The sequence below is a fragment of the Gopherus evgoodei genome, unplaced genomic scaffold (assembly GCF_007399415.2).
Source record: "Gopherus evgoodei ecotype Sinaloan lineage unplaced genomic scaffold, rGopEvg1_v1.p scaffold_340_arrow_ctg1, whole genome shotgun sequence".
In the NCBI taxonomy this organism is placed as follows: Eukaryota; Metazoa; Chordata; order Testudines; family Testudinidae; genus Gopherus; species Gopherus evgoodei.
In genome coordinates this window covers 1-25,010 of record NW_022060006.1, presented here as the reverse complement: position 1 = coordinate 25,010, position 25,010 = coordinate 1, and the positions used below count along the sequence as shown (strand labels likewise).

At 65.1% G+C, this 25,010-nt stretch overlaps 2 protein-coding genes across 2 annotated transcripts; one reads left to right on the top strand and one right to left on the bottom strand.

Moving 5' to 3' along the window:
- Window positions 1–6,877: 6,877 nt before the first annotated feature.
- TLCD3B (TLC domain containing 3B) lies at window positions 6,878–17,013 on the top strand (the record flags this gene model as incomplete). Its single annotated transcript, XM_030544308.1, has 3 exons — window positions 6,878–7,097; window positions 7,892–7,987; window positions 15,382–17,013. Coding segments are annotated over 3 exons (634 nt in total), but the record flags the coding sequence as incomplete, so codon positions are not given.
- A 1,758-nt stretch (window positions 17,014–18,771) lies between these two features.
- Window positions 18,772–24,783, bottom strand: MVP (major vault protein; the record flags this gene model as incomplete). The annotated part of the gene is made up of 11 exons (XM_030544307.1): window positions 18,772–18,955; window positions 19,240–19,428; window positions 19,613–19,739; window positions 20,333–20,449; window positions 20,526–20,737; window positions 21,010–21,154; window positions 21,343–21,540; window positions 21,637–21,875; window positions 22,047–22,205; window positions 22,580–22,705; window positions 24,547–24,783. Coding segments are annotated over 11 exons (1,881 nt in total), but the record flags the coding sequence as incomplete, so codon positions are not given.
- Between the last annotated feature and the right edge of the window lie 227 nt (window positions 24,784–25,010).

The window sequence follows — 25,010 nt, the reverse complement described above, 5'->3', positions numbered from 1 at the left end:
TACCGTCCGGCCAGAGATCCAATTGACATGATTGTCACAATTCCGCAAGGCGTCTTGGACTCCCTTCAGTGGTGGCTGGACCCTGCCGTGGTGTGTGCGAGGCTCCCGTTCCATCCACCCCAACCCTCGGTGTCCCTGACAACAGACGCCTCCTCCCTGGGTTGGGGGGCTCACCTCGGGCTCCTGCAAACACAAGGCCTGTGGTCACCTCGCAAACTAGCCCTCCACATCAATGTCCGGGAGTTGAGAGCAGTCCGCCTTGCTTGTCAAGCGTTCCATCACCATCTGCAGGGCCGTTGTGTCTCCGTGCTCACCGACAACACGACGACCATGTATTATATAAACAAGCAGGGCGGCACGAGATCCTCCCCCATGTGTCAAGAGACCTTACGACTTTGGGACTTCTGTATAGCCCATTCCATTCACCTCATCGCGGCCTTTCTCCCGGGGGTGCGGAACACGCTGGCGGATCATCTCAGCAGGTCCCTTCGCCCGGATATTGCTCTTTCGCTCTTCCGGAGGTGGGGGTTTCCCCCAATGGACCTCTTCGCATCCCGCGGGAACAGGAAATGCCAGATGTTCTGCTCCTTCCAAGGCCTCTCACTGGGTTCAGTGGCGGACGCCTTCCTTGTTCCATGGACGATGCACCTGCTATATGCCTTTCCACCATTTCTGCTCGTCCAAAAGGTCCTATTGAAGGTGCGCAGGGACAGGGCCCGCTTGATCATGATAGCTCCAGCGTGGCCTCGGCAGCACTGGTACTCCATGCTGCTGGACCTTTCCATAGCCGACCCTGTCCCGCTGCCCCTTCATGTGGACCTGATCACTCAGAACCACGGCAAGCTCCGTCACCCGGACCTCCAATCGCTCCACCTCACGGCGTGGCTCCTGAGTGGCTGACCCGGTCTGAGCTCCGTTGCTCTACCCCAGTGTGGCAGGTGCTCCTGGGCAGCAGGAAGCCTTCCACCAGAGCGACGTATTCGGCCAAATGGAAACGCTTCACCTGCTGGTGTGCGGAACGGAGTTTCGTTCCCACCGAGGTCGCCATTGCTCAGATCTTGGACTACATATGGTCTCTCAAGCAACAGGGCCTGGTGATTTCATCTCTCCGGGTTCCCCTGGCAGCCATCTCCACCTTTCACCCAGGCGGGGATGGCCACTCAGTGTTCTCTCACCCCATGGTGACTAGATTCCTTAAGGGCTTGGAGCGTCTCTACCCCCAGGTTCGCCCCCCTGCCCCTACCTAGGACCGTAACCTGGTTCTGACCCGGCTCATGTCCCCTCCATTTGAACCTTTAGCGACTTGCTCCCTTCTCTACCTCTCATGGAAAACCGCTTTCCTGGTGGCCATCACGTCAGCGAGAAGGGTCTCGGAGCTTCGAGCCCTCATGGCAGATCCCCCGTATACCGTGTTCCATAGAGACAAGGTGCAGCTGAGACCACACCCAGCCTTCCTCCCCAAGGTGGTATCGGGTTTCCATGTTAACCAGGAGATCTTCCTACCTGTCTTCTTCCCAAAACCCCATTCGTCTCGCAGGGAGCAGCAGCTACACTCGCTGGACATCCGTAGAGCGCTCGCCCTTTACACAGAACGAACTAAGCCATTCCGCAAAACCCCCCAAATCTTTGTTGCGGTGGCGGAACGTGTCAAAGGGTTACCCGTCTCCTCCCAGAGGATTTCCTCATGGGTAACGTCCTGCATCCGCCCCTGTTATTAACTGGCGCACGCCCCCCCGGGCCACGTGACTGCGCACTCCACCAGGGCTCAAGCCTCATCGGCTGCTTTTCTGGCTCACATGCCCGTTCAGGAAATATGCCGGGTAGCAACCTGGTCTTCTGTCCACACCTTCGCTTCCCATTATGCCCTGGTCCAGGAATCTAGGGAGGACGCAGCCTTCGGCTCCGCCGTGTTGCACTCTGCGACATCTCTCTCCGACCCCACCACCTAGGTAAGGCTTGGGAATCACCTAACTGGAATGGATATGAGCAATCACTCGAAGAAGAAAAGACGGTTACTCACCTTTGTAACTGTTGTTCTTCGAGATGTGTTGCTCATATCCATTCCACACCCGCCCTCCTTCCCCACTGTCGGAGTAGCCGGCAAGAAGGAACTGAGGAGCGGATGGGCTGGCAGGGGTACATATCAGGCGCTATAGCGGCGCCACTCCAGGGGGCAACCTGCCGACCCACCGGAGTTACTAGGGTAAAAATCTTCTGACGAACGTGAACGCGCGGCGCGCACACCTACCTGGAATGGATATGAGCAACACATCTCAAAGAACAACAGTTACAGAGGTGAGTAACCGTCTTTTCTCCTGGCCCGGGGAGGGGGCAGGGGCTGGGAGCCAGGACTCCTGGGTTCTCCTGGCCCGGGGAGGGGGCAGGGGCTGGGAGCCAGGACTCCTGGGTTCTCCTGGCTCTGGGAGGGGAAGAGGTGAGAAGAAAGAATCATGGGAAATCTTACCCACACCCTTCCCCCTCTGCCTCATTGGGCCAGGGACTAGATGGGTCCCTGTTGGTCCAGCCCTGGGCCACTGCCCCCAGCTCTGCCGGTGCCCCTCACTCCCCACCCACAGCCCCTGCTAGCCCAGTCCTGCCCCCCACCGAGCTCTGCCGGTGCCCCTCACTCCCGACCTGCAGCCCCTGCCAGCCCAGTCCTGCCCCCCCCAGCTCTGCCAGTGCCCCTCACTCCCGACCTGCAGCCCCTGCCAGCCCACCCCTGCCCCCCCCAGCTCTGCCGGTGCCCCTCACTCCCGACCCGTAGCCCCTGCTAGCCCAGTCCTGCCCCCCCCAGCTCTGCCGGTGCCCCTCACTCCCGACCTGCAGCCCCTGCCAGCCCAGCCCTGCCCCCCCAGCTCTGCTGGTGCCCCTCACTCCTGACCCACAGCCCCTGCCAGCCCAGCCCTGCCCCCCCCCAGCTCTGCTGCTGCTCCTCACTCCTGACCCACAGCCCCTGCTAGCCCAGCCCTGCCGGTGCCCCTCACTCCCGACCTGCAGCCCCTGCTAGCCCAGCCCTGCCCACCCCCAGCTCTGCCGGTGCCCCTCACTCCTGACCCGCAGCCCCTGCCAGCCCAGCCCTGCCCCCCCAGCTCTGCCGGTGCCGCTCACTCCCGACCCGCAGCCCCTGCTAGCCCAGCCCTGCCCCCCCAGCTCTGCCGGTGCCCCTCACTCCTGACCTGCAGCCCCCGCCAGCCCAGCCCTGCCCCCCCAGCTCTGCCGGTGCCCCTCACTCCCGACTCGCAGCCCCTGCCAGCCCAGCCCTGCCCCCCAGCTCTGCCGGTGCCCCTCACTCCCAACCCGCAGCCCCTGCCCACCCAGCCCTGGGCCCCCCAGCCCTGCTGGTGCCCTTCACTCCAGACCTGCAGCCCCTGCCAGCCCAGCCCTGGGCTTTGTCCCTCCTTGCACACCCGGCCCCTCCACCTGCCCCCCCCCGCAGTCCTGCTGCCAAATTGTGCTGAGAGAGGAGAGGCCTCTGCCCAGTGGGAGCCGATTAGGCCCCGTGCCGGAGCCCAGGATGTGGCCGTGGGACAAAGGGTTCAGGGGCTGCGGGTCGGGAGTGAGGGGCACCGGCTGAGCTGGGGGGTGTCCTCACTGTGGGTCATGGTTGCGGGGGGAGGCGCCAAGCTCGCGCTCCAGGGGGAGAGGCACTGGGCTCGGGGTCTGGGGGGGGCGCCTGGCTCCAGGGGGAGAGGCACTGGGCTCGGGGTCTGGGGGGGGGCGCCGGGCTCCAGGGGGAGAGGCACCGGGCTCAGGGTCCGGGGGGGGGGCGCCGGGCTCCAGAGGGAGAGGCACTAGGCTTGGGGTCCAGGGGAGGAGGTGCCGGGCTCCAGGGGGAGAGGCACCGGGCTCGGGGGGGGGGCGCCGGGCTCCAGGGGGAGAGGCACCGGGCTCAGGGTCCGGGGGGGGGGCGCCGGGCTCCAGAGGGAGAGGCACTAGGCTTGGGGTCCAGGGGAGGAGGTGCCGGGCTCCAGGGGGAGAGGCACCGGGCTCGGGGGGGGGCCGCCGGGCTCCAGGGGGAGAGGCACCGGGCTCAGGGTCCGGGGGGGGGAGGCGCCGGGCTCCAGGGGAGAGGCACCGGGTTCGGGGTCCGGGGGAGGAGGCGCCGGACTCCAGGGGGAGAGGCACCGGGCTCGGGGGGGGGGGCGCCGGGCTCCAGGGGGAGAGGCACCGGGCTCGGGGTCCGGGGGAGGAGGCGCCGGACTCCAGGGGGAGAGGCGCCGGGCTCCAGGGGGAGAGGCACCGGGCTCGGGGTCCGGGGGAGGAGGCGCCAGACTCCAGGGGGAGAGGCACCGGGCTCGGGGGGGGGGGGCGCCGGGCTCCAGGGGGAGAGGCACCGGGCTCGGGGGGGGGCGCCGGGCTCCAGGGGGAGAGGCACTGGGCTCGGGGTCCGGGGAGAGGCACCGGGCTCGGGGGGGGGGCGCCGGGCTCCAGGGGGAGAGGCACTGGGCTCGGGGTCCGGGGGGAGGCGCCGGGCTCCAGGGGGAGAGGCACTGGGCTCGGGGTCCGGGGGGGGGCGCCGGGCTCGGGGGGGGGGGGGGGGGCGCCGGGCTCCAGGGGGAGAGGCACCGGGCTCGGAGGGTGGGGGGGGCGCCGGGCTCCAGGGGGAGAGGCACCGGGTTCGGGGTCCGGGGGGAGGCGCCGGGCTCCAGGGGGAGAGGCACCGGGTTCGGGGTGGGGGGGGCGCCGGGCTCCAGGGGGAGAGGCACCGGGTTCGGGGTCCGGGGGGAGGCGCCGGGCTCCAGGGGGAGAGGCACCGGGCTCGGAGGGGGGGGGGGGCGCCGGGCTCGGGGGGGGGCGCCGGGCTCCAGGGGGAGAGGCACCGGGTTCGGGGGGGGGCGCCGGGCTCCAGGGGGAGAGGCACCGGGCTCGGAGGGGGGGGGGGGCGCCGGGCTCCAGGGGGAGAGGCACCGGGCTCGGAGGGAGGGGGGCGCCGGGCTCCAGGGGGAGAGGCACCGGGCTCGGGGGGGGCGCCGGGCTCCAGGGGGAGAGGCACCGGGCTCGGAGGGAGGGGGGCGCCGGGCTCCAGGGGGAGAGGCACCGGGATCGGGGTCCGGGGGGAGGCGCCAGACTCCAGGGGGAGAGGCACCGGGCTCGGGGGGGGCGCCGGGCTCCAGGGGAGAGGCACTGGGCTCGGGGTCCGGGGAGAGGCACCGGGCTCGAGGGGGGGCGCCGGGCTCCAGGGGGAGAGGCACCGGGCTCGGAGGGGGGGGGGGGGGGCCGGGCTCCAGGGGGAGAGGCACCGGGCTCGGAGGGAGGGGGGCGCCGGGCTCCAGGGGGAGAGGCACCGGGTTCGGGGTCCGGGGGGAGGCGCCAGACTCCAGGGGGAGAGGCACCGGGCTCGGAGGGGGGGGGGGGGGGGGCCGGGCTCCAGGGGGAGAGGCACCGGGCTCGGAGGGAGGGGGGCGCCGGGCTCCAGGGGGAGAGGCACCGGGCTCGGGGGGGAGCGCCGGGCTCCAGGGGGAGAGGCACCGGGCTCGGGGGGGGCGCCGGGCTCCAGGGGGAGAGGCACCGGGCTCGGGGGGGGCGCCGGGCTCCAGGGGGAGAGGCACTGGGCTCGGGGTCCGGGGAGAGGCACCGGGCTCGGGGTCCGGGGGGAGGCGCCAGACTCCAGGGGGAGAGGCACCGGGCTCGGAGGGGGGGGGCGCCGGGCTCCAGGGGGAGAGGCACCGGGCTCGGAGGGAGGGGGGCGCCGGGCTCCAGGGGGAGAGGCACCGGGCTCGGAGGGAGGGGGGCGCCGGGCTCCAGGGGGAGAGGCACCGGGCTCGGGGGGGGGCGCCGGGCTCCAGGGGGAGAGGCACCGGGCTCGGGGGCCGAGGGGAGGCGCCGGGGGGGAGGCTGCGTCCCCTCTGACCTTGCAGCAGCTGTTCGTCAATACTCCATCGATTCTCCCAGTCTCCCGCCACCAGGCCACGCTGCCACCACGCACCCCTCCCCCACTGCCTCGCACTCGCCAGCCTGAGCCCCCCAGCGCAGCCCAGCCCTACACCCAGCTTCTTCCCTGGCACCCCATGCAGGGCCCCATATCTCCCCCTGCCCTGTGTGCCACCCCTATCCCCTGGCGCCTCCAGCAGGGGCCCATATCTCCCCCTGCCCTGTGTGCCACCCCTATCCCCTGGCGCCCCCAGCAGCCCCCCATATCTCCCCCTGCCCTGTATGCCACCCCTCTCCCCTGGTGCCTCCAGCAGGGGCCCATATCTCCCCCTGCCCTGTGTGCCACCCCTCTCCCCTGGTGCCCCCAGCAGCCCCCCATATCTCCCCTTGCCCTGCGTGCCACCCCTCTCCTCTGGCGCCCCCAGCAGCCCCTCATATCTCCCCCTGCCCTGCGTGCCACCCCTCTCCCCTGGCACCCCCAGCAGGGCCCCATATCTCCCCTTGCCTTGCATGCCACCCCTCTCCCCTGGCGCCCCCATTTCTCCCCCTGCCCTGTGTGCGCCACCACTCACTCCTGGTACCCCCAGCAGCCTCCCATATCTCCCCTTGCCCTATGTGCCACCCCTCTCCCCTGGCACCCCAGCAGCCCCCCATATCTCTCCCTGCCCTGTGTGCCACCCCTCTCCCCTGGCAACCCCATATCTCCCCCTGCCCTGTTTGCCACCACTCTCCCCTGGTATCCCCAGCAGCCTCCCATATCTCCCCTTTCCCTGCGTGCCACCCCTCTCCTCTGGTGCCCCCATATGTCCCCCTGCCCTGTGTGCCACCCCTCTGCCCTGACAACCCCATATCTCCCATATCTCCCCCTGCCCTGTGTGCCACCCCTCTGCCCTGACAACCCCATATCTCCCATATCTCCCCCTGCCCTGTGTGCCACCCCTCTCCCCTGGTGCCCCAGCAGCGCCCCCTGCCCTGGGTGGCAGCTCTAACCCCCGTCTGCCCCCAGGCATTGGCTGACAAGCGCCTACACGCAGTTCGCGGTGCCCTACTTCATCTACGACATCTACGCCATGTTCCTGTGCCACTGGCACAAGTACCGGGTGAAGGGGCACGAGGGCGCAGGGCCCCGCTCGCTACGCACCGTCACCTGCGCCTTCCTGCACAAGGAGTTCCTCATGGTACTGCACCACCTCTGCATGGTGCTGGTGTGCTTCCCCGTCTCCGTGGTGAGTGGGGCCCCCCGATCCCCGCAGGGAGCTGCACCACCTCTGCATGGTGCTGGTGTGCTTCCCCGTCTCCGTGGTGAGTGGGGCCCCCCGATCCCCGCAGGGAGCTGCACCACCTCTGCATGGTGCTGGTGTGCTTCCCCGTCTCTGTGGTGAGTGGGGCCCCCCAATCCCCGCAGGGAGCTGCACCACCTCTGCATGGTGCTGGTGTGCTTCCCCGTCTCTGTGGTGAGTGGGGCCCCCCAATCCCCGCAGGGCCCCCCGATCCCCGCAGGGAGCTGCACCACCTCTGCATGGTGCTGGTGTGCTTCCTGGTCTCCATGGTGAGTGGGGCCCCCTGATCCCCGCAGGGCCCCTGATCCCCGCAGGGAGCTGCACCACCTCTGCATGGTGCTGGTGTGCTTCCCCGTCTCCGTGGTGAGTGGGGCCCTCCGATCCCCGCAGGGAGCTGCACCACCTCTGCATGGTGCTGGTGTGCTTCCCAGTCTCCATGGTGAGTGGGGCCCCCTGATCCCCGCAGGGCCCCCCGATCCCCGCAGGGAGCTGCACCACCTCTGCATGGTGCTGGTGTGCTTCCCCGTCTCCGTGGTGAGTGGGGCCCCCCGATCCCCGCAGGGAGCTGCACCACCTCTGCATGGTGCTGGTGTGCTTCCCGGTCTCCATGGTGAGTGGGGCCCCCCGATCCCCATGGGGGTGTGTGCAGAGGGAAGGGGTGGACCGAGCCGCAGGATGGAAGTGGGGGGTTGGGGGGGTAAGTGCCCACGCGCTTCCTGTCACCCCCCCTTTCTCCCCAGCTGTGGCGCCAGGGGAAGGGCGATTTCTTCCTGGGCTGCATGCTGATGGCCGAGCTGAGCACCCCCTTCGTCTGCCTGGGCAAGGTGCTCATCCTGGTGAGTACCCGCCGGGGGGGCGGGGAGGCTGGACGCCTGGGTTCCGTTCCCGGCTGGGGGCAGGGGGTGCCCAGACGCCTGGGTTCCGTTCCTGGCCGGGGGTGCCCGGACGCCTGGGTTCCGTTCCTAGGCAGGGCTGCCTGGACGCCTGGGTTCCGTTCCCAGCTGGGGGCAGGGGGCGCCCGGATGCCTGGGTTCCGTTCCAAGGCAGGGGTGCCCGGACATCTAGGTTCCGTTCTCAGCTGGGGGAAGGGGGCACCCAGACGCCTGGGTTCCGTTCCTGGCCGGGGGTGCCCGGACGCCTGGGTTCCGTTCCCAGGCAGGGCTGCCTGGATGTCTGGGTTCCGTTCCCAGCCGGGGGCAGGGGTGCCCGGACATCTGGGTTCCGTTCCCAGCTGGGGGCAGGGGGCGCCCAGATGCCTGGGTTTCGTTCCTGGCCGGGGGTGCCCGGATGCCTGGGTTCTGTTCCCGGCTGGGGGCAGGGGAACCCGGACGCCTGGGTTCCGTTCCTGGCCGGGGGTGCCCGGATGCCTGGGTTCTTCTTCGAGTGATTGCTCATATCCATTCCAGTTAGGTGTGTGCGCCGCGCGTGCACATTCGTCGGAAAACTTTTACCCTAGCAACTCAGTGGGCCGGCAGGTCGCCCCCTAGAGTGGCGCCATCATGGCGCTTGATATATACCCCTGCCGGCCCACCCGCTCCTCAGTTCCTTCTTACCGCCGTGTCGGTCGTTGGAACAGTGGAGCGCGGCTTAGCTGACCTCCACTTCGCTAGCTACTCGTAGTTCTCGTATATAGTTACGCAGTTATAATCCTTTTATATATATATTTGTATAGTTATACGTTTTTTCTTTGCTAACATAGTTAGTTTAGTAATTGTTAGCGGGGTTCAGGAAGTAGCCCCTTCCATGAACCCGGTGCCGGAGCCCATGCACGGCTCACCGGGTTTTAACATGGGCTCAGCCTGCCAGAAGCCGATGCCGAAGGGAGATCCACACGACTCCTGTTTGAAGTGCCTCAGGGAATCACACTTGACAGCTAAGTGCCCCATTTGCAAGGCTTTTAAGCCGAGAACAAAAAGGAGCGGGACTTTCACTTACCCCTCCACCTTTGGCGCCGAGCGATGATCAAGCGGCTGGCAGAAGCGCCTCCTCGGCACCGGACCCCGCCGGTACTGCCAAGGCCTTTCGTCACCGGCCGTCGCCGGCACTGAAGTCGACTCAGCACCGCTCCCTTCCTCTGAGGTCGAGAAAGCCTACGATTCCTCCTGGTGCCTGACGGCTCCCCGGCGCGCGCCGTGGTTGAGCCCCCTGCTCCTGCTGCTTCCATGCCACCTGCATCGCAGCCAGAGAGCTCGTCTAAGTCGGATTGCCCGGCACCGACACCTGCAGAGGCACCGATGACATCGGCACCGTCGATTCCAGTCCCCCAGGGCCATTGAATCCGGTGCCTGACAGCTCCCCGGCACGCGCCGTGGTAGAGCTTACTGCTCCTGCTGCTTCCGTGCCAACTGCACCGCAGCCAGAGAGCTCGTCTAAGTCGGATCGCCCGGCACCGACACCTGCTGAGGCACCGACGACGTCGTCACCGTCGATCCCGGTCCCACAAGGGCCATAGAATCCGGTGCCTGACGGCTCTCCGGCATGCGCCGTGGTTGAGCTACTGCTCCTGCTGCTTCCGTGCCAGCGGCACCGCAGCCAGAGAGCTCATCTAAGTCGGATCGCCCGGCACCGACACCTGCTGAGGCACCGACGACGTCGGCACCGTCGATCCCGGTCCCACAAGGGCCATAGAATCCGGTGCCTGACGGCTCTCCGGCATGCGCCGTGGTTGAGCTACTGCTCCTGCTGCTTCCGTGCCAGCGGCACCGCAGCCAGAGAGCTCATCTAAGTCGGATCGCCCGGCACCGACACCTGCTGCGGCACCGACGACGTCGGCACCGTCAATCCCGGTCCCACAAGGGCCGTAGAATCCGGTGCCTGACGGCTCCCCGGCACGCGCCGTGGTTGAGCTACTGCTCCTGCTGCTACCGTGCCAAACAGCACCGCAGCCAGAGAGCTCGTCTAAGTCGGATTGCCCGGCACCGACACCTCTGAGGCACCGACAACGTCGGCACCGTCGATTCCAGTCCCACAAGGGCCGTTGAATCCGGTGCCTGACGGCTCCCCGGCACGTGCAGTAGTTGAGCTTATTGCTCCTGCTGCTTCCGTGCCGACGGCACCGCAGCCAGACAGCTCATCTAACTCGGATCGCCCGGCACCGACACCTACCGAAGCTCTGACGACCTCGGTACCGTTGATCCCGGTCCCACGAGGGCCATCGAATCCGGTGCCTGACAGCTCCCCAGTATGCACTGTGGTTGAGCCTGCTGTTCCCTCCACGCCGGAGACATTACCAACGGCGAGGGATCTCATTGCCATGACAGAGTCGATGCTGCCTGACCCCGGCACCGCCGGTGCGGGTAATACAGTCTCTTCATGTGACCGTCCTCTGTCAGCACAGCAGAGCGGCACCGTTCATGATCACGGTCCCGCAGACACTCCAGGTCCTGTCGGCACGCCCGACACCACTTGCAGTCCCGGTGCTGTTTTCCTCATCGGTACTGGTCGCACTCGCTGCACCGGTCGGTATCCCATTCGCCGACCCGCTATCGGCACCGTTCCGACTCCCGGCACCGCGACAGGTACCTTGACTCCTGTAGCCTCTCCCCGAGCCTCGAGATTTCGGTCGACCTCCCGGCACCGTTCTGGTTGCGGGTCTGGATCTCGTTCCAATACCGGTACACCTCCCAGTGCCGGTCCCCGGTGCCGAGTTGGGCAAGGTCCGATAGAGTCAGAGACTCTGCCTGTGCCTTCTTTTAGTACCTCCATGGCCATCTGGACACGCATCCGTGTCATCCCACATGCACAGATCTTATGCTCAGGACCACGATTCTGATATGATGGCCAGCGGGCGCCAGCCCTGAAACCGAAAGAGGCTTGGCGAATGAACCTGCTTGGCCGCCAGGTGTACTCTGCAGAGGCCCTGCAGCTCTGGGTAGCAAAGCAACAAGCCTTGCTTAGCTGCGATAATTATAGCACCTGGGTGAAGGTAGTTTAGTTTATGGAGTTTCTCTCTCAAAACTCCCGCCAGGAGTTCACTGCCGTCTTGGAGGACGGGGGAAAAAAAGGTACCCAGAGCGTCCCTCCAGGCCTCATTGGACAGCAGACTCAGCAGCCAGGACTCTGGCCTTTGGTGTCGCCATGAGGTGCATCTCATGGCTTCAGGTTTCAAACCTCCAGCCAGAGCTGCAGTATGCCATTCAGGATTTACCCTTTGTTGGTAAAGGCCTCTTCGCGGCAAAGACAGCCCCAGGCTGCGAAGCCTGATGGACAATAGGGTCCTAATGCGCTCTCTCAGCAGGCCTTTCTGTCCCCAGCCGCCATACTCTGTGCCTAGCCAGAGACAGGACTTTGGCAAACGGCGAGGCCAAGGTGGTCGCAGACGAACGTCAGGACCCCTAAAGAGCCAAGGTCAAGGTCCCTCGCAATTACCACTGGGACCAAAGACGAACCTTCCAAGGTGCGCCTGAGGGCGGTGTACCAGTCACAGGCCAGGATCCCAATCCCGCTTTCTCCTGGCGTGGCCCCAGTTAATTTCAGATCGCTGGGTCCTGCGCACGGTGGAGCATAGGTACCACCTCTAATTTGTTCCAGCCCTGTCCCCCTTCAGTGGACGAAAGGGGCAAGGGGTTTTACTCCCGTTATGCCCTAGTCCCCCACTCGAACGCAGGTCTCAGACCTTCCTGGTCCTGCACGGACTCAACCGGTTTAGGATAAGGTTGAAGTTCTGCATGGTATCCCTGGGAACCATTATTCCATCCTTGCCTCCTGGGGGCTACTGTGCCGCCCTGGATATGAAGGACACGTACTTTCGCAACGCCATCTTCCCTCCGCACAGGAGATACCTCCGCTTTCTAGCCAACTGTCAGTACTTCTGGTTTACGGCCATAGTCGCCGCCTACCTTCGCTGATGTCGGATATGCGTTTTTCCGTATCTGGACGATTCGCTTATCCGAGGAGACTCTGAGACACAAACCACTCAGCGCGTGGGCATCGTCACGGTCTTATTCACAGGTCAAGGCCTGATGATTACTATGGAGCAATCCACTCTGGTTCCCACGCAGAGGTTGGGCTTCCTAGGGGCTATCCTGGTCTCCTACCTAGCCGGAGCCTGCTTATCACAACTGCGGTTTTAGGCGATAGCAACAATCATCTGAGGTCTGCAGGCTTTCCCAACGACCTCGGCTCGTACTTATCTCAGTCTCCTGGGTCCATGGTTGCCCGCAAGTTTGTAACCAAACATGCCAAGCTCCGCCTCCGTCCTCTCCAAGTCCGGCTCACCTCGGCGTACCACCCGGACAGGGAGCCAATGGTCATGGTAGTCACCGTTCCCTCGAGCACCTTAGGCTCCCTAGAGTGGTGGCTAACTCCCTCCCTGGTGTGGGTAGGGATGCGGTTTCATCTGCCCCAGCCCTCACTGCCCCTGACGACGGACACGTCATCTCTCTGCTCGAGTGCTCATGGTCACCTCCGAGCTTAAGGCCTTTGGTCTTCTCGGGAGCTGGCATTCCACATCAATGCCCCAAAAATGAGAGTAGTCCGCCTGGCGTGCCAGGGGTTCCAGCGGCAGCTGCGAGGCCGTTGTATCTCGGTGTTTACAGCCAACACAACGGCCGTGTGCTTCATAATTATCCAGGGAGGGACATGGTCCTCCCCCCTTTTGTCAGGAGGCCATCCATTTCCGGGACTTTTGCATGGCCCACTCGATGGAGCTGGTGACGTCCTTTCTCCCAGGCGTTCGGAAGGTCTGGCACTTTGACTCAGCAGGTCTTTACTGTCTTACAAGTGATCACTCTGCCCCATGTGAGGCGTTCTGCTTTCCAGAAGTGGAGATGTTTCCTCACATAGACCTGTTCGCTCACCGCGAGAGCAGAAAATGCCAGATGTTCTGCTCCTTCCAAGGTCTCTCCTCGGGATCGATCTTGGACGCATTCCTGATGCCGTGGAAAGGCCAACTCCATTATGCCTTCCCACTGTTCCCACTGGTTCATTAGGTCCTGCTCAAACTCCGCAGGGGCAGAGCGCGCATCATCATGATCACTCCAGAGTGGTCCAGGCAGCACTGATATACCACGTTGCTCGGCCTGTCAATAACCAACCCAATTACCCTGCCACCCCACCCAGACCTCATCACTCAGGGCAACGACAGGCTTCGTCACTCAGACCTGCAGCCTCTTCGCCTCACGGTGTGGCTGCTGCGTAACTGAGCCGGGGTGACAGGAAGCCTTCCACCTGGTCAACGTACTGGGCCAGGTGGAAGCGTTTCTTCTACAGCTGCAATACGCTCGATCTTGCTCCTGCTGATGTCTCGATCCCCTCTATTTGGCCTGCCTCTGGCCTTCAGCGGCAGGACCTGGCGGTATCATCGCTGAGGATACACTCAGCAGCCATCTCTACCTTCCAGCCAGGCTAAGGTGGATGTTCCGTGTTCTCACGCTCTATGGGTTCGAGGTCCCTCAAGGGCTTGGAGCGCTTGCACCCTCGGGTGCGCCGCCCAGCCCCGGCCTGGGACCTCAACCTAGTTTTAACCAGACTTATGTCTCCCCCAGTCGAGCCGTTCACGACTGGCCCTCTGCTATACCTGTCTTGGACGACAACTTTCCTCGTAGCTGTTACATCGGCCAGACGGGTCTCCGAGCTCAGAGCTCTTACGGGGGTTCCGCTGTACACTAGGTTTCACAAAGACAAGGTGCAGTTATGACTGCACCCGGCTTTCCTCCCTAAGGTGGTTTCGGCCTTTCATGTTACCCACAGCTCAACGCAATGGGCACAACCATTGCACTCCTTGGATATCTGTGGAGTGCTCGCATTTATATTGCGCTGACAGAACCATGTCGTAAGGTGCCCCAGCTCTGTCACGGTAGCGGGCCAAAGGGAGGGCTTGCTTGTTTTCCTCTCAGAGGATCTCATCTTGGGTGATGGCGTACATCCGCACTTGTTATGATTTGGCTCATATTTCCCCAAGCCACATCACCGTGCATTCTACCAGGACTCGGGCTTCATCTGCCGCCTTGCTGGCTCGTGTTCCTACCCACGAGCTCTGTCACGCAGCTCCATTGGTCCTCGGTCCTTACCTTTGCTTCGCAGTATGCCCTGGTTCAACAGTCAAGAGATGCTGTAGCCTCTGGCTCGGCAGTTTTCATTCTGCCACATTTCACTCCGACCCCACCACCTAGGTATGGCTTGGGATTCACCTAACTGGAATGGATATGAGCAATCACTCGAAGAAGAAAAGACGGTTACTCACCTTTGTAACTGTTGTTCTTCGAGATGTGTTGCTCACATCCATTCCACACCCGCCCTCCTTCCCCACTGTCGGAGTAGCCGGCAAGAAGGAACTGAGGAGCGGGTGGGTCGGCAGGGGTATATATCAAGCGCCATAATGGCGCCACTCTAGGGGGCGACCTGCCAGCCCACTGAGTTGCTAGGGTAAAAGTTTTCCGACGAATCTGCACGCGCGGCGCACACACCTAACTGGAATGGATATGAACAACACATCTTGAAGAACAACAGTTACAAAGGTGAGTAACCGTCTTTTCCGTTCCCAGGCAGGGCTGCCTGGACGCCTGGGTTCCGTTCCCGGCTGGGGGCAGGGGGCGCCCAGACGCCTGGGTTCCGTTCCTGGCCGGGGGTGCCCGGATGCCTGGGTTCCGTTCCCAGGCAGGGCTGCCTGGACACCTGGGTTCCGTTCCCGGCTGGGGGCAGGGGAACCCGGACGTCTGGGTTCCGTTCCCGACTGGAGGCAGGGGGCGCCCAGACGCCTGGGTTCCGTTCCTGGCCGGGGGTGCCCGGCTGCCTGGGTTCCGTTCCCGGCTGGGGGCAGGGGGCGCCCAGACGCCTGGGTTCCGTTCCTGGCCGGGGGTGCCCGGATGCCTGGGTTCCGTTCCCAGGCAGGGCTGCCTGGACACCTGGGTTCCGTTCCCGGCTGGGGGCAGGGGAACCCGGACGTCTGGGTTCCGTTCCCGACTGGAGGCAGGGGGCGCCCAGACGCCTGGGTTCCGTTCCTGGCTGGGGGTGCCCGGATGCCTGGGTTCCGTTCCCAGGCAGGGCTGCCTGGACGCCTGGGTTCCGTTCCCGGCTGGGGGCAGGGGAACCCGGACGTCTGGGTTCCGTTCCCGGCTGGGGGCAGGGGAACCCGGACACCTGGGTTCTGTTCCAAGGCAGGGCTGCCCGGACATCTGGGTTCCGTTCCCAGCTGGGGGCAGGGGAACCCGGACGTCTGGGTTCCGTTGCCGGCCGGGGGAGGGGCGGGGTGCCCGGACGCCTGGGTCCCTCACTGCTCTGTCTCCCGCAGTACAAGCGGCAGCACACCCTGCTGCACAAGGTGAACGGGCTCCTCATGCTGGTGACCTTCTTCTGCTGCCGCATCCTGCTCTTCCCCTACATGTATTGGGCCTACGGGCGCCACGCCGGGCTGCCCCTGCACCGCGTGCCCCTCGCCTTGCCGCCCGCCTGCAACCTGGGCGCCGCCCTGCTCCTGGCCCCCCAGCTCTACTGGTTCGGCCTCATCTGCCGTGGGGCCGCCCGCCTCTTCCGCCGGGCCCGGCCCAAGGACACCACCGCTGCCGCCCTGCGCAATGGGCACGGCCCCGGGGGGCGGGCACTGGACTGAGCCCCTGCCCTGCCGACGGGCACGGCCCGGGGGGGGCGGGCGCTGGACTGAGACCCCCCCCGTGCCATGGGCACTGCCCCGGGACAGGCACTGGACTGAGACCCCCCCCGTGCCATGGGCACTGCCCCTGGGTCAGGCACTGGACTGAGACTCCCCGTGCCATGGGCACTGCCCCGGGACAGGCACTGGACTGAGACTCCCCGTGCCATGGGCACTGCCCCTGGGTCAGGCACTGGACTGAGACTCCCCGTGCCATGGGCACTGCCCCGGGGCAGGCACTGGACTGAGACCCCCCGTGCCATGGGCACTGCCCCTGGGTCAGGCACTGGACTGAGACCCCCCGTGCCATGGGCACTGCCCCGGGGCAGGCACTGGACTGAGACCCCCCTGTGCCATGGGCACTGCCCTGGGGCAGGCACTGGACTGAGACCCCCCTGTGCCATGGGCACTGCCCCTGGGTCAGGCACTGGACTGAGACCCCCCGTGCCATGGGCACTGCCCCTGGAGCAGGCACCGGAGTGAGCCCCTGCCCTGCCGACAGGCACAGCCCTGGGGGGCGGATGCTGGACTGAGCCCCCACCCTGTGCAACGGGCATGGCCCCGGGGGCAGGCATTGGACTGAGACACCCCCCCCCGGTGCCATGGGCACTGCCCCAGGGGCAGGCACTGGACGGAAACCTCCAAGCCTCCCTGCTCTGCACCAAGGGCGGCTGGTGGGGGGGGGGGCTCGCTGGCCTGAGACCCTCCCGCCTGCCTGGTGCAACGGGCACAGCTGGGAGGGGTGAGCACTGCATGAGGGGCAGAGCGACAAGGCACTGGCCTCACCCCTTCCCCCGTGGTGGGCACAGGGTGATCTGACACCCCCTGCCCGCGCCCACAGCCGCAGCTTCAATCTTTTTATTTATTTATTGGGGAGCCCCCGGGAATTCTCCAGGGGCTGCAGCAGGAGGGAGTGGGGCCCCCAGTACCGCCCAGGGTGACCCCTCTGGGCAGTGCTCGGCTCAGACACCCCCCAGTCATGGGGGATGAGGTGCAAATTGGGGGGTGATTGTGCTGGGAGGCAGGGGCTTGGCCTGGAGATTGGGGGACCCCTGGGAATCTCAGGGGCTGCCCAGAGGATGGGGGGGGAGGCAGACTCCACCAGCCGACAGGGTTTGGGTGGACTTGGGGACCCCCCACGCTGCCCCCCACTGTAGCAATAACCAGGCAGCGGGTGGAGAACTGACCCCGCCCCCAACCCCTCACTGGGGCAGGATATAAATGGGGGGGGTTATAACCTGGGGGCTGCAAAGGATTAAAGGAGACTTCATCTAATGCCAGCGCCGCCGCCTCTGGGTGATTATTGCCCCCAAACCGCCCCCTCCAAACCGCCCCCCAGCCAGCACCTCTGGGTGATTATTGCCTCCAAACCGCCCCCCCAGCCAGCGCCTCTGGGTGATTATTGCCCCCAAACCGCCCCCCAGCCAGCGCCTCTGGGTGACTATTGCCTCCAAACCACCCTGCAAACCGCCCCCCAGCCAGCGCCTCTGGGCGATTATTGCCCTCAAACTGCCCCCTCCAAACTGCCCCCCAGCCAGCGCCTCTGGGTGATTACTGCCCCCAAACCGCCCCCCAACCAGCGCCTCTGGGTGACTATTGCCTCCAAACCACCCCCCAGCCAGCACCTCTGGGCGATTATTGCCCCCAAACCGCCCCCTCCAAACTGCCCCCTAGCCAGCACCTCTGGGCAATTATTGCCCCCAAACCGTCCCCTCCAAACAGCCCCCCAGCCAGCGCCTCTGGGTGATTATTGCCCCCAAACCGCCCCCTAGCCAGCGCCTCTGGGTGATTATTGCCCCCAAACCGCCCCCCAGCCAGCGCCTCTGGGTGATTATTGCCCCCAAACCGCCCCCCAGCCAGCGCCTCTGGGTGATTATTGTCTCCAAACCGCCAGCCAGCACCTCGGGGATTATTGCCTCCAAACTGCCCCCTGGCCAGCGCCTCTGGGTGATTATTGCCCCTAACCACCCCCTGGCCAGCACCTCTGGGTGATTATTGCTCCCAAACCACCCCCCAGCCAGCACCTCTGGGTGATTATTGCTCCCAAACCACCCCCCAGCCAGCACCTCTGGGTGATTATTCCCCCCCCATCCAGCACCTGCGGGTGACTGTTAACTGCACCCCCCCATGGTACCAGGCATTGGGATGCCATGATGATGCATCTTATTGGGGGGCACAGCTGAATCCCGACGTCCCACAGCCCCTAAGAGAGAACAAGGAGGGGTCACTGCAGTGCTCCACGGGAGTGGGGGGAGCCCCGGGAAGGGGACCCAGGTATCCGGGCTAGGGCCCTGCAGTGCTCTGGAGGAGTGGGGGGAGGCCCGGGAAGGGGACCCAGGCGTCCGGGGGAGCCACCTACATCGTGCTGAAGATCTGGTAGAGGAAGAAGAGCAGGGGCAGCAGGACGGATCCAAGCAGGGTGTGGTGCAGGAGTTGGGGGAGGGGATCTGCTGGGGAGCAAAAAGACCAATGTGGGGGACAGAGAGGGAGCAAACCCTCCCCCCAAGCCTCTGCCATGGGGCTGAGTGTGACCCCCATAGCCCCTCCTGAACCACTGCTGGGGCAGAGCTAGGAGGTGCAGGGGCAGGATAGTGCAGGTTGGGAGAAGGGGGTCACCGGTGGAGCGGGGGGGGGGGCAGGGGCTGTGGGTCAGGAGCAGGGGGCACCGGCAGAGCTGGGGGGGCAGGTTCTGTGGGTCGGGAGCGGGGGGAGGTAGTCTGGGGTGGGGTAGGACTGGGGGGCGCTGTCTCTGGCTGGGCTCCCAGGGGAGACGCTCTGGTACATCAAGGCCAGGACTCTACTGCTCCCCTGCAGGACGGGTTAACTTCCACCTTCTTTGGTGCTCACTAAGGGGGCTGCGCCACGGGATGACGGGGGCTGGTGCTGGGGGGCTGGCCCAGGGAGCCATTCTGGGCGGGGTCCAGCAGGAGGGGCTGGTGCCAGGGGGCTGGCCTGGGGAGCCATTCGGGGGGAGTATGACATCACAGTGCCCGCCGAGGTCTGAGCCCGCCCCAGTGAGCCACGCCGCACCACGTCGGCTGCCATCTTTATTGCAGAGTGTAAGGCCCAGTGGGGGGCAGGGCCCTCAGGCATGGGGCCCTGGAGGGGGCCTGGGCAGGATGCCCAGCAGCCCCCCCGCCGTGGAGAAGAGGTTGATGGGGGAGGAGCCATCCGTGATGAGGGCCGACTGGAGGCCCAGGCCCTTCAGCAGCTTCACCTGGGGGGAGCGGGAAGGTGGTGAGTGAGTGACTGAGTGGGAGCCACCCCAGCCCCTCCCCCACCCCCCCGGGCCCCACCCCCAGACCTCTCCGGCCTCTCCCCCACCCACTCCATCCCTCCAACAAGCCCCACCCTCCCTGTCCCCCACATGCTCTAAGCCCCGCCCTGCCAACACCATCCCTACAGCAAGCCCCGCCCCCACATGCTCTAAGCCCCGCCCTGCCAACACCATCCCTACAGCAAGCCCCGCCCCCACATGCTCTAAGCCCCGCCCCTGCCCACCTGCAGCTCCGGCCCAGCCAGCGCAATGTCCCGCAGGGTCTCGGGCCCGATGGCTTCCGTCACCCGCTGGAACTTCTGCACCTCCACCTCGGCCAAGAGCTGCGCCCGCGCCGCCTCCTGCTCGCCCTGCGCCCGGGCGAAGCGCAGCTCCTGCTCCCGCGCCTGGCCCAGCCGTGCCAGCTCCGACTCCTGTGCCGCAGGGGGGCGGGATTAGGGGGGCAGCTCCACTGCTCCCCCGGGGGCCTTCCTACCGGGCCACGCCCCTCCCCAGAGCCCCCCCCACTGCCCTGTCCCACGCCCCTCCCCAGGGTCCCCCCCACTCCCCTGGGCCACGCCCCCTCCCCAGGGTCCCCCACCAGCCCCATCTACTCACCGTCTCAATGGCGGCTGCCTCCGCCTTCAGCTTGGCCTGTTCCACAGCCGCCTCGCCCGCGATCCGCGCCGCCTCCGCCTTGGATTGGGCCTCGGCTCGTGCCGCGCCGGCACTTTCCACTGCCGCGCTGGGGGCGGGGCCAGATGGGGTCACAGACCCCGTACGCCCCCCAGGTCTCCCGGAGCCGTCCAGCCACTGATCCCCCAATCCTGCTCCTGGACTCTCCCCAATCCCGCCCTTCGAATCTCCCCTATCCTGCCCCTGGCCACCAACCCCCCTGCCCCGCCCCACCCCAGCCCAATCCCACCCCTGGAATTCCCCAATGCCCCAATCTCAACACTGGACTCCCCCCAATCCCTCCCCTGGCCACAGACTCCCCCTGATCCTGCCCCCGGCCCCGCCCTGGGCCACCCAAAGCCTCCCAATGGCCACTTCTCCACCGATCCTGCCCCTGGACTCTCCCCAATGCCCCTATCCTGTCTCCGGACTCCCCCAATCCCACCCCCAACCACCGACTTCCCCCCAACCCCAGCCACTGACCCCCCCCGACACCCTGCCCCTGCCCCCAGCCACAGACTTCCCCCTGATCCTGTCAATTGCCACTGAGCCCCCCGCGACACCCTGATCCTGCCCCCGCCACCCCGATCCCACCAGCTCCCTCCCCTGGCAGCTGGACTTCCTTCCTCCGACCCCCCCATCCCCTCCCCCGGTTCCCCCAACCTCAGAGCCTCCAGCTCCAGCAGCTCCTTCCGGGCCCGCTCGGCCTCCGCCTGGTCTAGGATTTTCTGCCGCTCCAGCCGCCCCTGGGCCTCCTGTTCCAGCCGCTCAGCCTCGTGCCTGGGGGAGACGGGCTGGGGTGAGGGGGGCTGGGGGGCAGGTCTGGGGCAGGAGCCAGCCCCTGGGGAGCCCGTACCTGGCAGCCGCCTCCTGGGAGTTGGTGGTGATCTCGATGGCCAGCTGGACACTCCTCTGCAGCGCGTCCCGCGTGCGCTGGTCCACCGGCTCCACGCTCTGGATGTCCACACTGCTCACCACCAGCCCGTTCTGGGGGAAGCGCAGGCAGCTGCGCACCTGCAGCTCCGCGTCGAAGCCGAACACGGCTGAGCAGATGATCCGGTTCGAGTTCTGGGGACGGGGCGGATCGTGGGGCACTGGGGGGAGCACCCCAGAATCCCCACATTCACCCGCAGCCAGCCTGGCAGGAACCATCTCAGGAACTGCAGACCCATGGGGAAGTGGCGGACAGGGGCCCAGTTCCAGGTTGCACCCCAGGGAGTTCGGGGCATGGGCGCCCAGGGCTGTGCCGGGAGGAGGCAGGCCTGGGGGCTAGGGAAGGCGTGGGGGGCACTGGGAGCATGCAGGGAGGCTGGCAGGGGGTGCATGGGGGCCCCCTATACCTTGTGGAAGTCGTCGAAGCTGACGGAGGCCACAGCCCCGCGGATGCGGGAGGCCAGCGCTTTGCAGGCATCTCCAACGAAGTCCGGGACGCTGAAGAGCCGGGAGAGTGCTGGGGGGTCGGGGGGCGACGGCACCTCGAAGTGCCTGGGGGGGGACAGGGCAGTTGAGGGGTTGGGGACCAGGCCTCCCCGGTCCCCCTCCCTGCAACCCCCACATTCCGCCTGGGCAGAGGGCACTGAAGGGCCGGTGCTGGGGTCAGCCTGGAGAGCCCAAGCTCGGGCCAGCGCCCGACAGGGCCTGTGACACCTCCCTGCTGCCCCCCAGCCCCTCACCAGTTGTAGGCCAGCTGGAGCTGCAGCCGGGCGTGGTCGGCCGTCTCGATGGTGACGATATCGGTGCAGAAGTCGGGGCCCAGCAGCAGGCAGAGCGAGCGGCGGCTGTGGGGAGTCTTGGGCCGCCCCCCCGACAAGCTGAGCACCGTGAACTGCTCGTCCGGGCCCAGCAGAATCAGCTCTGGGCCCAGCACCACCCTGCGGGGGAGGGGAACGTGAGCCCCACATGCTGGGGGAGGGAGCTCCAGGACCCCCCTCAGCCATGAGCTGCATCCAGTCCCTGCCCCCGCTCACCTGGCCTGCCGCTCCCGATAGTCATACACCTGCACAGCCGCATTGTGGGGCACCCGGTAACTCACCACCCATGTCTTGTCACGGGGAGGCCCCTCGCCTCCCCTGGGGGGGGCCCCAGAGCGGTCAGCCACGGGGTCCCAGCCTGAGGACAGCAGAGCCTCCACCTTGGGGGGCAGATCCTTCTCCCAGAGCTCCTCGTCCTCCGTCAGCATGTAGGTGTGACCGATCACCGCCCGCACCTGGGGATGGGGGGAGTCAATGGGGGGGCAGGGTTATGGGGTACTTGGGGGCAGTGGAGGCCAGGGATACGGGACACGGGGGCAGGGATTGGGGTATTTGGGGGTCAGTGGGGGCCAGGGATATGGGACACAGGGGCAGGCTGGGAGGCAGGGATATGGGGCCCCGCTCACCTTGCCTGTCTTGATGTCCCGCACATAGATCCCCTCGTTCTCACCCAGGGGGGTGGCACGGCGCCGCTCCAGCACCTCCACCTCTGCCGGCGGCACGTACTCCAGGGGCCCCCGGATGAGCCAGCGATCGCCCGGCTTCCGCTGCAGTTCACCGCCGTCCTGTGGGTGCCAGGGATCCCAGTGCTCCTCACTCCCGACCCGCAGCCCCCTGCCAGCCCAGCCCTGCCCCCATCCCAGCTCTGCCAGTGCCCCTCACTCCCGACCCGCAGCCCCTGCCAGCCCAGCCCTGCCCCCCCCAGCTCTGCCGGTGCCCCTCACTCCCGACCTACAGCCCCTGCCAGCCCAGCCCTGCCCCCCCAGCTCTGCCGGTGCCCCTCACTGCCGACCCGCAGCCCCTGCTAGCCCAGCCCTAGGCCCCCCAGCTCTGCCAGTGCCCCTCACTCCCGACCCGCAGCCCCTGCCCCCCCAGCTCTGCAGGTTCCCCTCACTCCTGACCCCCAGCCCCTGCCAGTCCAGCCCTGGGCTCTCCTCACCTCATTCGAGTCCTCCAGCTTGCTCAGTGCCCGCAACAGCAGCCCTTCATCCTCCGAGAGGATGTAGATGTCCTGGATCCCCTCCTTCAGAGACTCCCCTGGCTGAAGGAAGAATGACTTCTCCCCCTGGAGCAATGAATGGGGATGGGGGGGGCTCCGTGAGAATCCACAGTACCCAAGAAATATGGGGCTGGTGTGTGGGCATATAGTCTAGGTAATATGGTAATATTTACTGTGCATATAAAGTAGAAAACATGGCAATGCCATGCCTCAGTGAATATTTTATTCCTTTTCCCACTTATTGTGAAGAAAGAAGGCAACACCTGCCCAGATAGTCTGAAAAATACGGTTAGACAACCCGACTCCAAGATGAGGAGCTTCTTTTTCTATTATTCTACATATAGCCTAGAAAATACAGTAATCCCTTGTGTAGTCTAGGAAATACGGTAAGCCTCCTTCCACAATGGCCGTGTCAACCATTACCTTTAAAGTGGAAATACAGTAACCATCTGCTCCTATACTCTGGGTAATACGGTGCCCTCCCCCCACCCCAGCTGTAGCTGCTCCTAGGACCTGGCAACAGACATTCCCCCTCCATCTATAACTGCAGCTATAATCTGGTATATACAGTAGCTGGTCTATCCCAGCCCTCTCTGTACTTCTGCTGAACATTCTGGCAGCACCTTAGACACTGGCAAACCGGAGAGTCTCTGCGGCCAGGAATAAACAGACAAGCCAGCAGGAGCCACCGCAGCCTCCCAGAGCGAAACCACAAACCTGCAGCCAGCGCCTGGGGAACTGGCCGCAGCCTGGGAGCGATGGGCCCTTACGCCAAGTACAACCACCTCCCCGTCCCCCCTCGCCTGCCTCAACTTCCTGCCAGCTGCTGCAGACGGGCCAATCCCGTTCCCACCCCGAAGAGTTTCTTTTCTCTGCCTGCTAACGGCCCCGACTGACCCCTTGGGGCAACTGCCACTGGGGGCTACTCTGAAACCTTGAAACCTTTACTTCTAATAATTACGGTAGACGCAGCCATTCTGGGCCCCATTCGGTTACCGTACTTACTCGGATACAGGAGGCTACAAGAAAGAGGTAATTAGTAGGGTAACTATGACATCCCATAGAGGCACATTATTACCATAATTACTAGCATAAATGTGCCCCACAGCTATACATCGAGGTCCTGTAGTTATGTCAGATAAACAACACTACTGTATATGTTAGAATAAACATGTACAAATGCTATTTGTCAGGTCTCAGCGGGGCAGCCGTGTTAGTCTGGATCTGGAAAAGCGGCACAGGGTCCCATGGCACCTTAGAGACTAACAGACGTCTTGGAGAAGGAACTTTCGTGCCTCCGATGCGCTCCAAGACCTGTTAGTCTCTAAGGCGCCACAGGACTCTGCAAACAATATTTGGTTCCCCAGCGTCAGTGGTCCCCAACCTTTTCCGCAGGGCGGGCGTTGGACAACCGGACACGCAGCCGCCGAACTTGGGCAGGATTTCAGTGGTGGCACTTCTTGGCGGCTGCTCTTCTGGTGGCCATGGTGCCTGCGGGCGCCGCGCTGGGACCCTGCCTTTCATACTAGGCTAAACATGCCCCTACAAGATAGTTACCATATATAAGGGTGTAAATGCACCCAACAGGAGACACATCATTACCGTAGTTACTGACACGAGCGTCCCCCAACATAATATGCACTAGCATAAATATTCCTCATGAGACAGTTGTACCATATTTACTAGAATATAAGTGACCCTTCAATCTAAAGTGCTGCTGTGCTGACTGGAATACACATGCCCCACAGCACTACCACATTTAGTGGAATAAATGTGCCCCAGGAGCTACCCAGACGCAGCACCTGCACATACACACAGTACTACAAGTGCTACCGTATTCCCTACAGTAACCGTGCCCCGAGTTTACACCAGTACCATATTGTCAGGTACACACATGGCTGCTATACCTTGATCACCTTCTCCTGGCCCAGCTGGGGCTTGCCGTCAGGCCCCACGGGGTCGCACACCACGCAGTACTGGCGGCTGCTCAGTGTGGTGATGTCCACAATGCCCACCACCTCCTCGTAGACATCGGGGATGTAGGCCTCGCTCTGCGCCAGCGTCACCAGCCACTCCTCCCCCGTCCGGCGCACCGTGTCCTGCGGGTCCCGGAAGGTCTTGGTGGCGCGGAGATGCAGCGCCCTCTACGGGGGAAAGGTGAACACGGCCATCGACACGGGGGGAGCCGAGTCCTGGCTATTCCCTCCTTCCCCAAGGACCCCCGATTCCGCTCCCATGTCCACCTACTCTCCGCTGCCCCAGATCCCCCTCTTTCCCATGGTCCCCCACATCTTCCCCTTGTCCACGGGGTCAACTCCACACTACTCCTTCCCCCTAGCTCACATCCAGCTTCCCCCATTTTCCTCCTTCC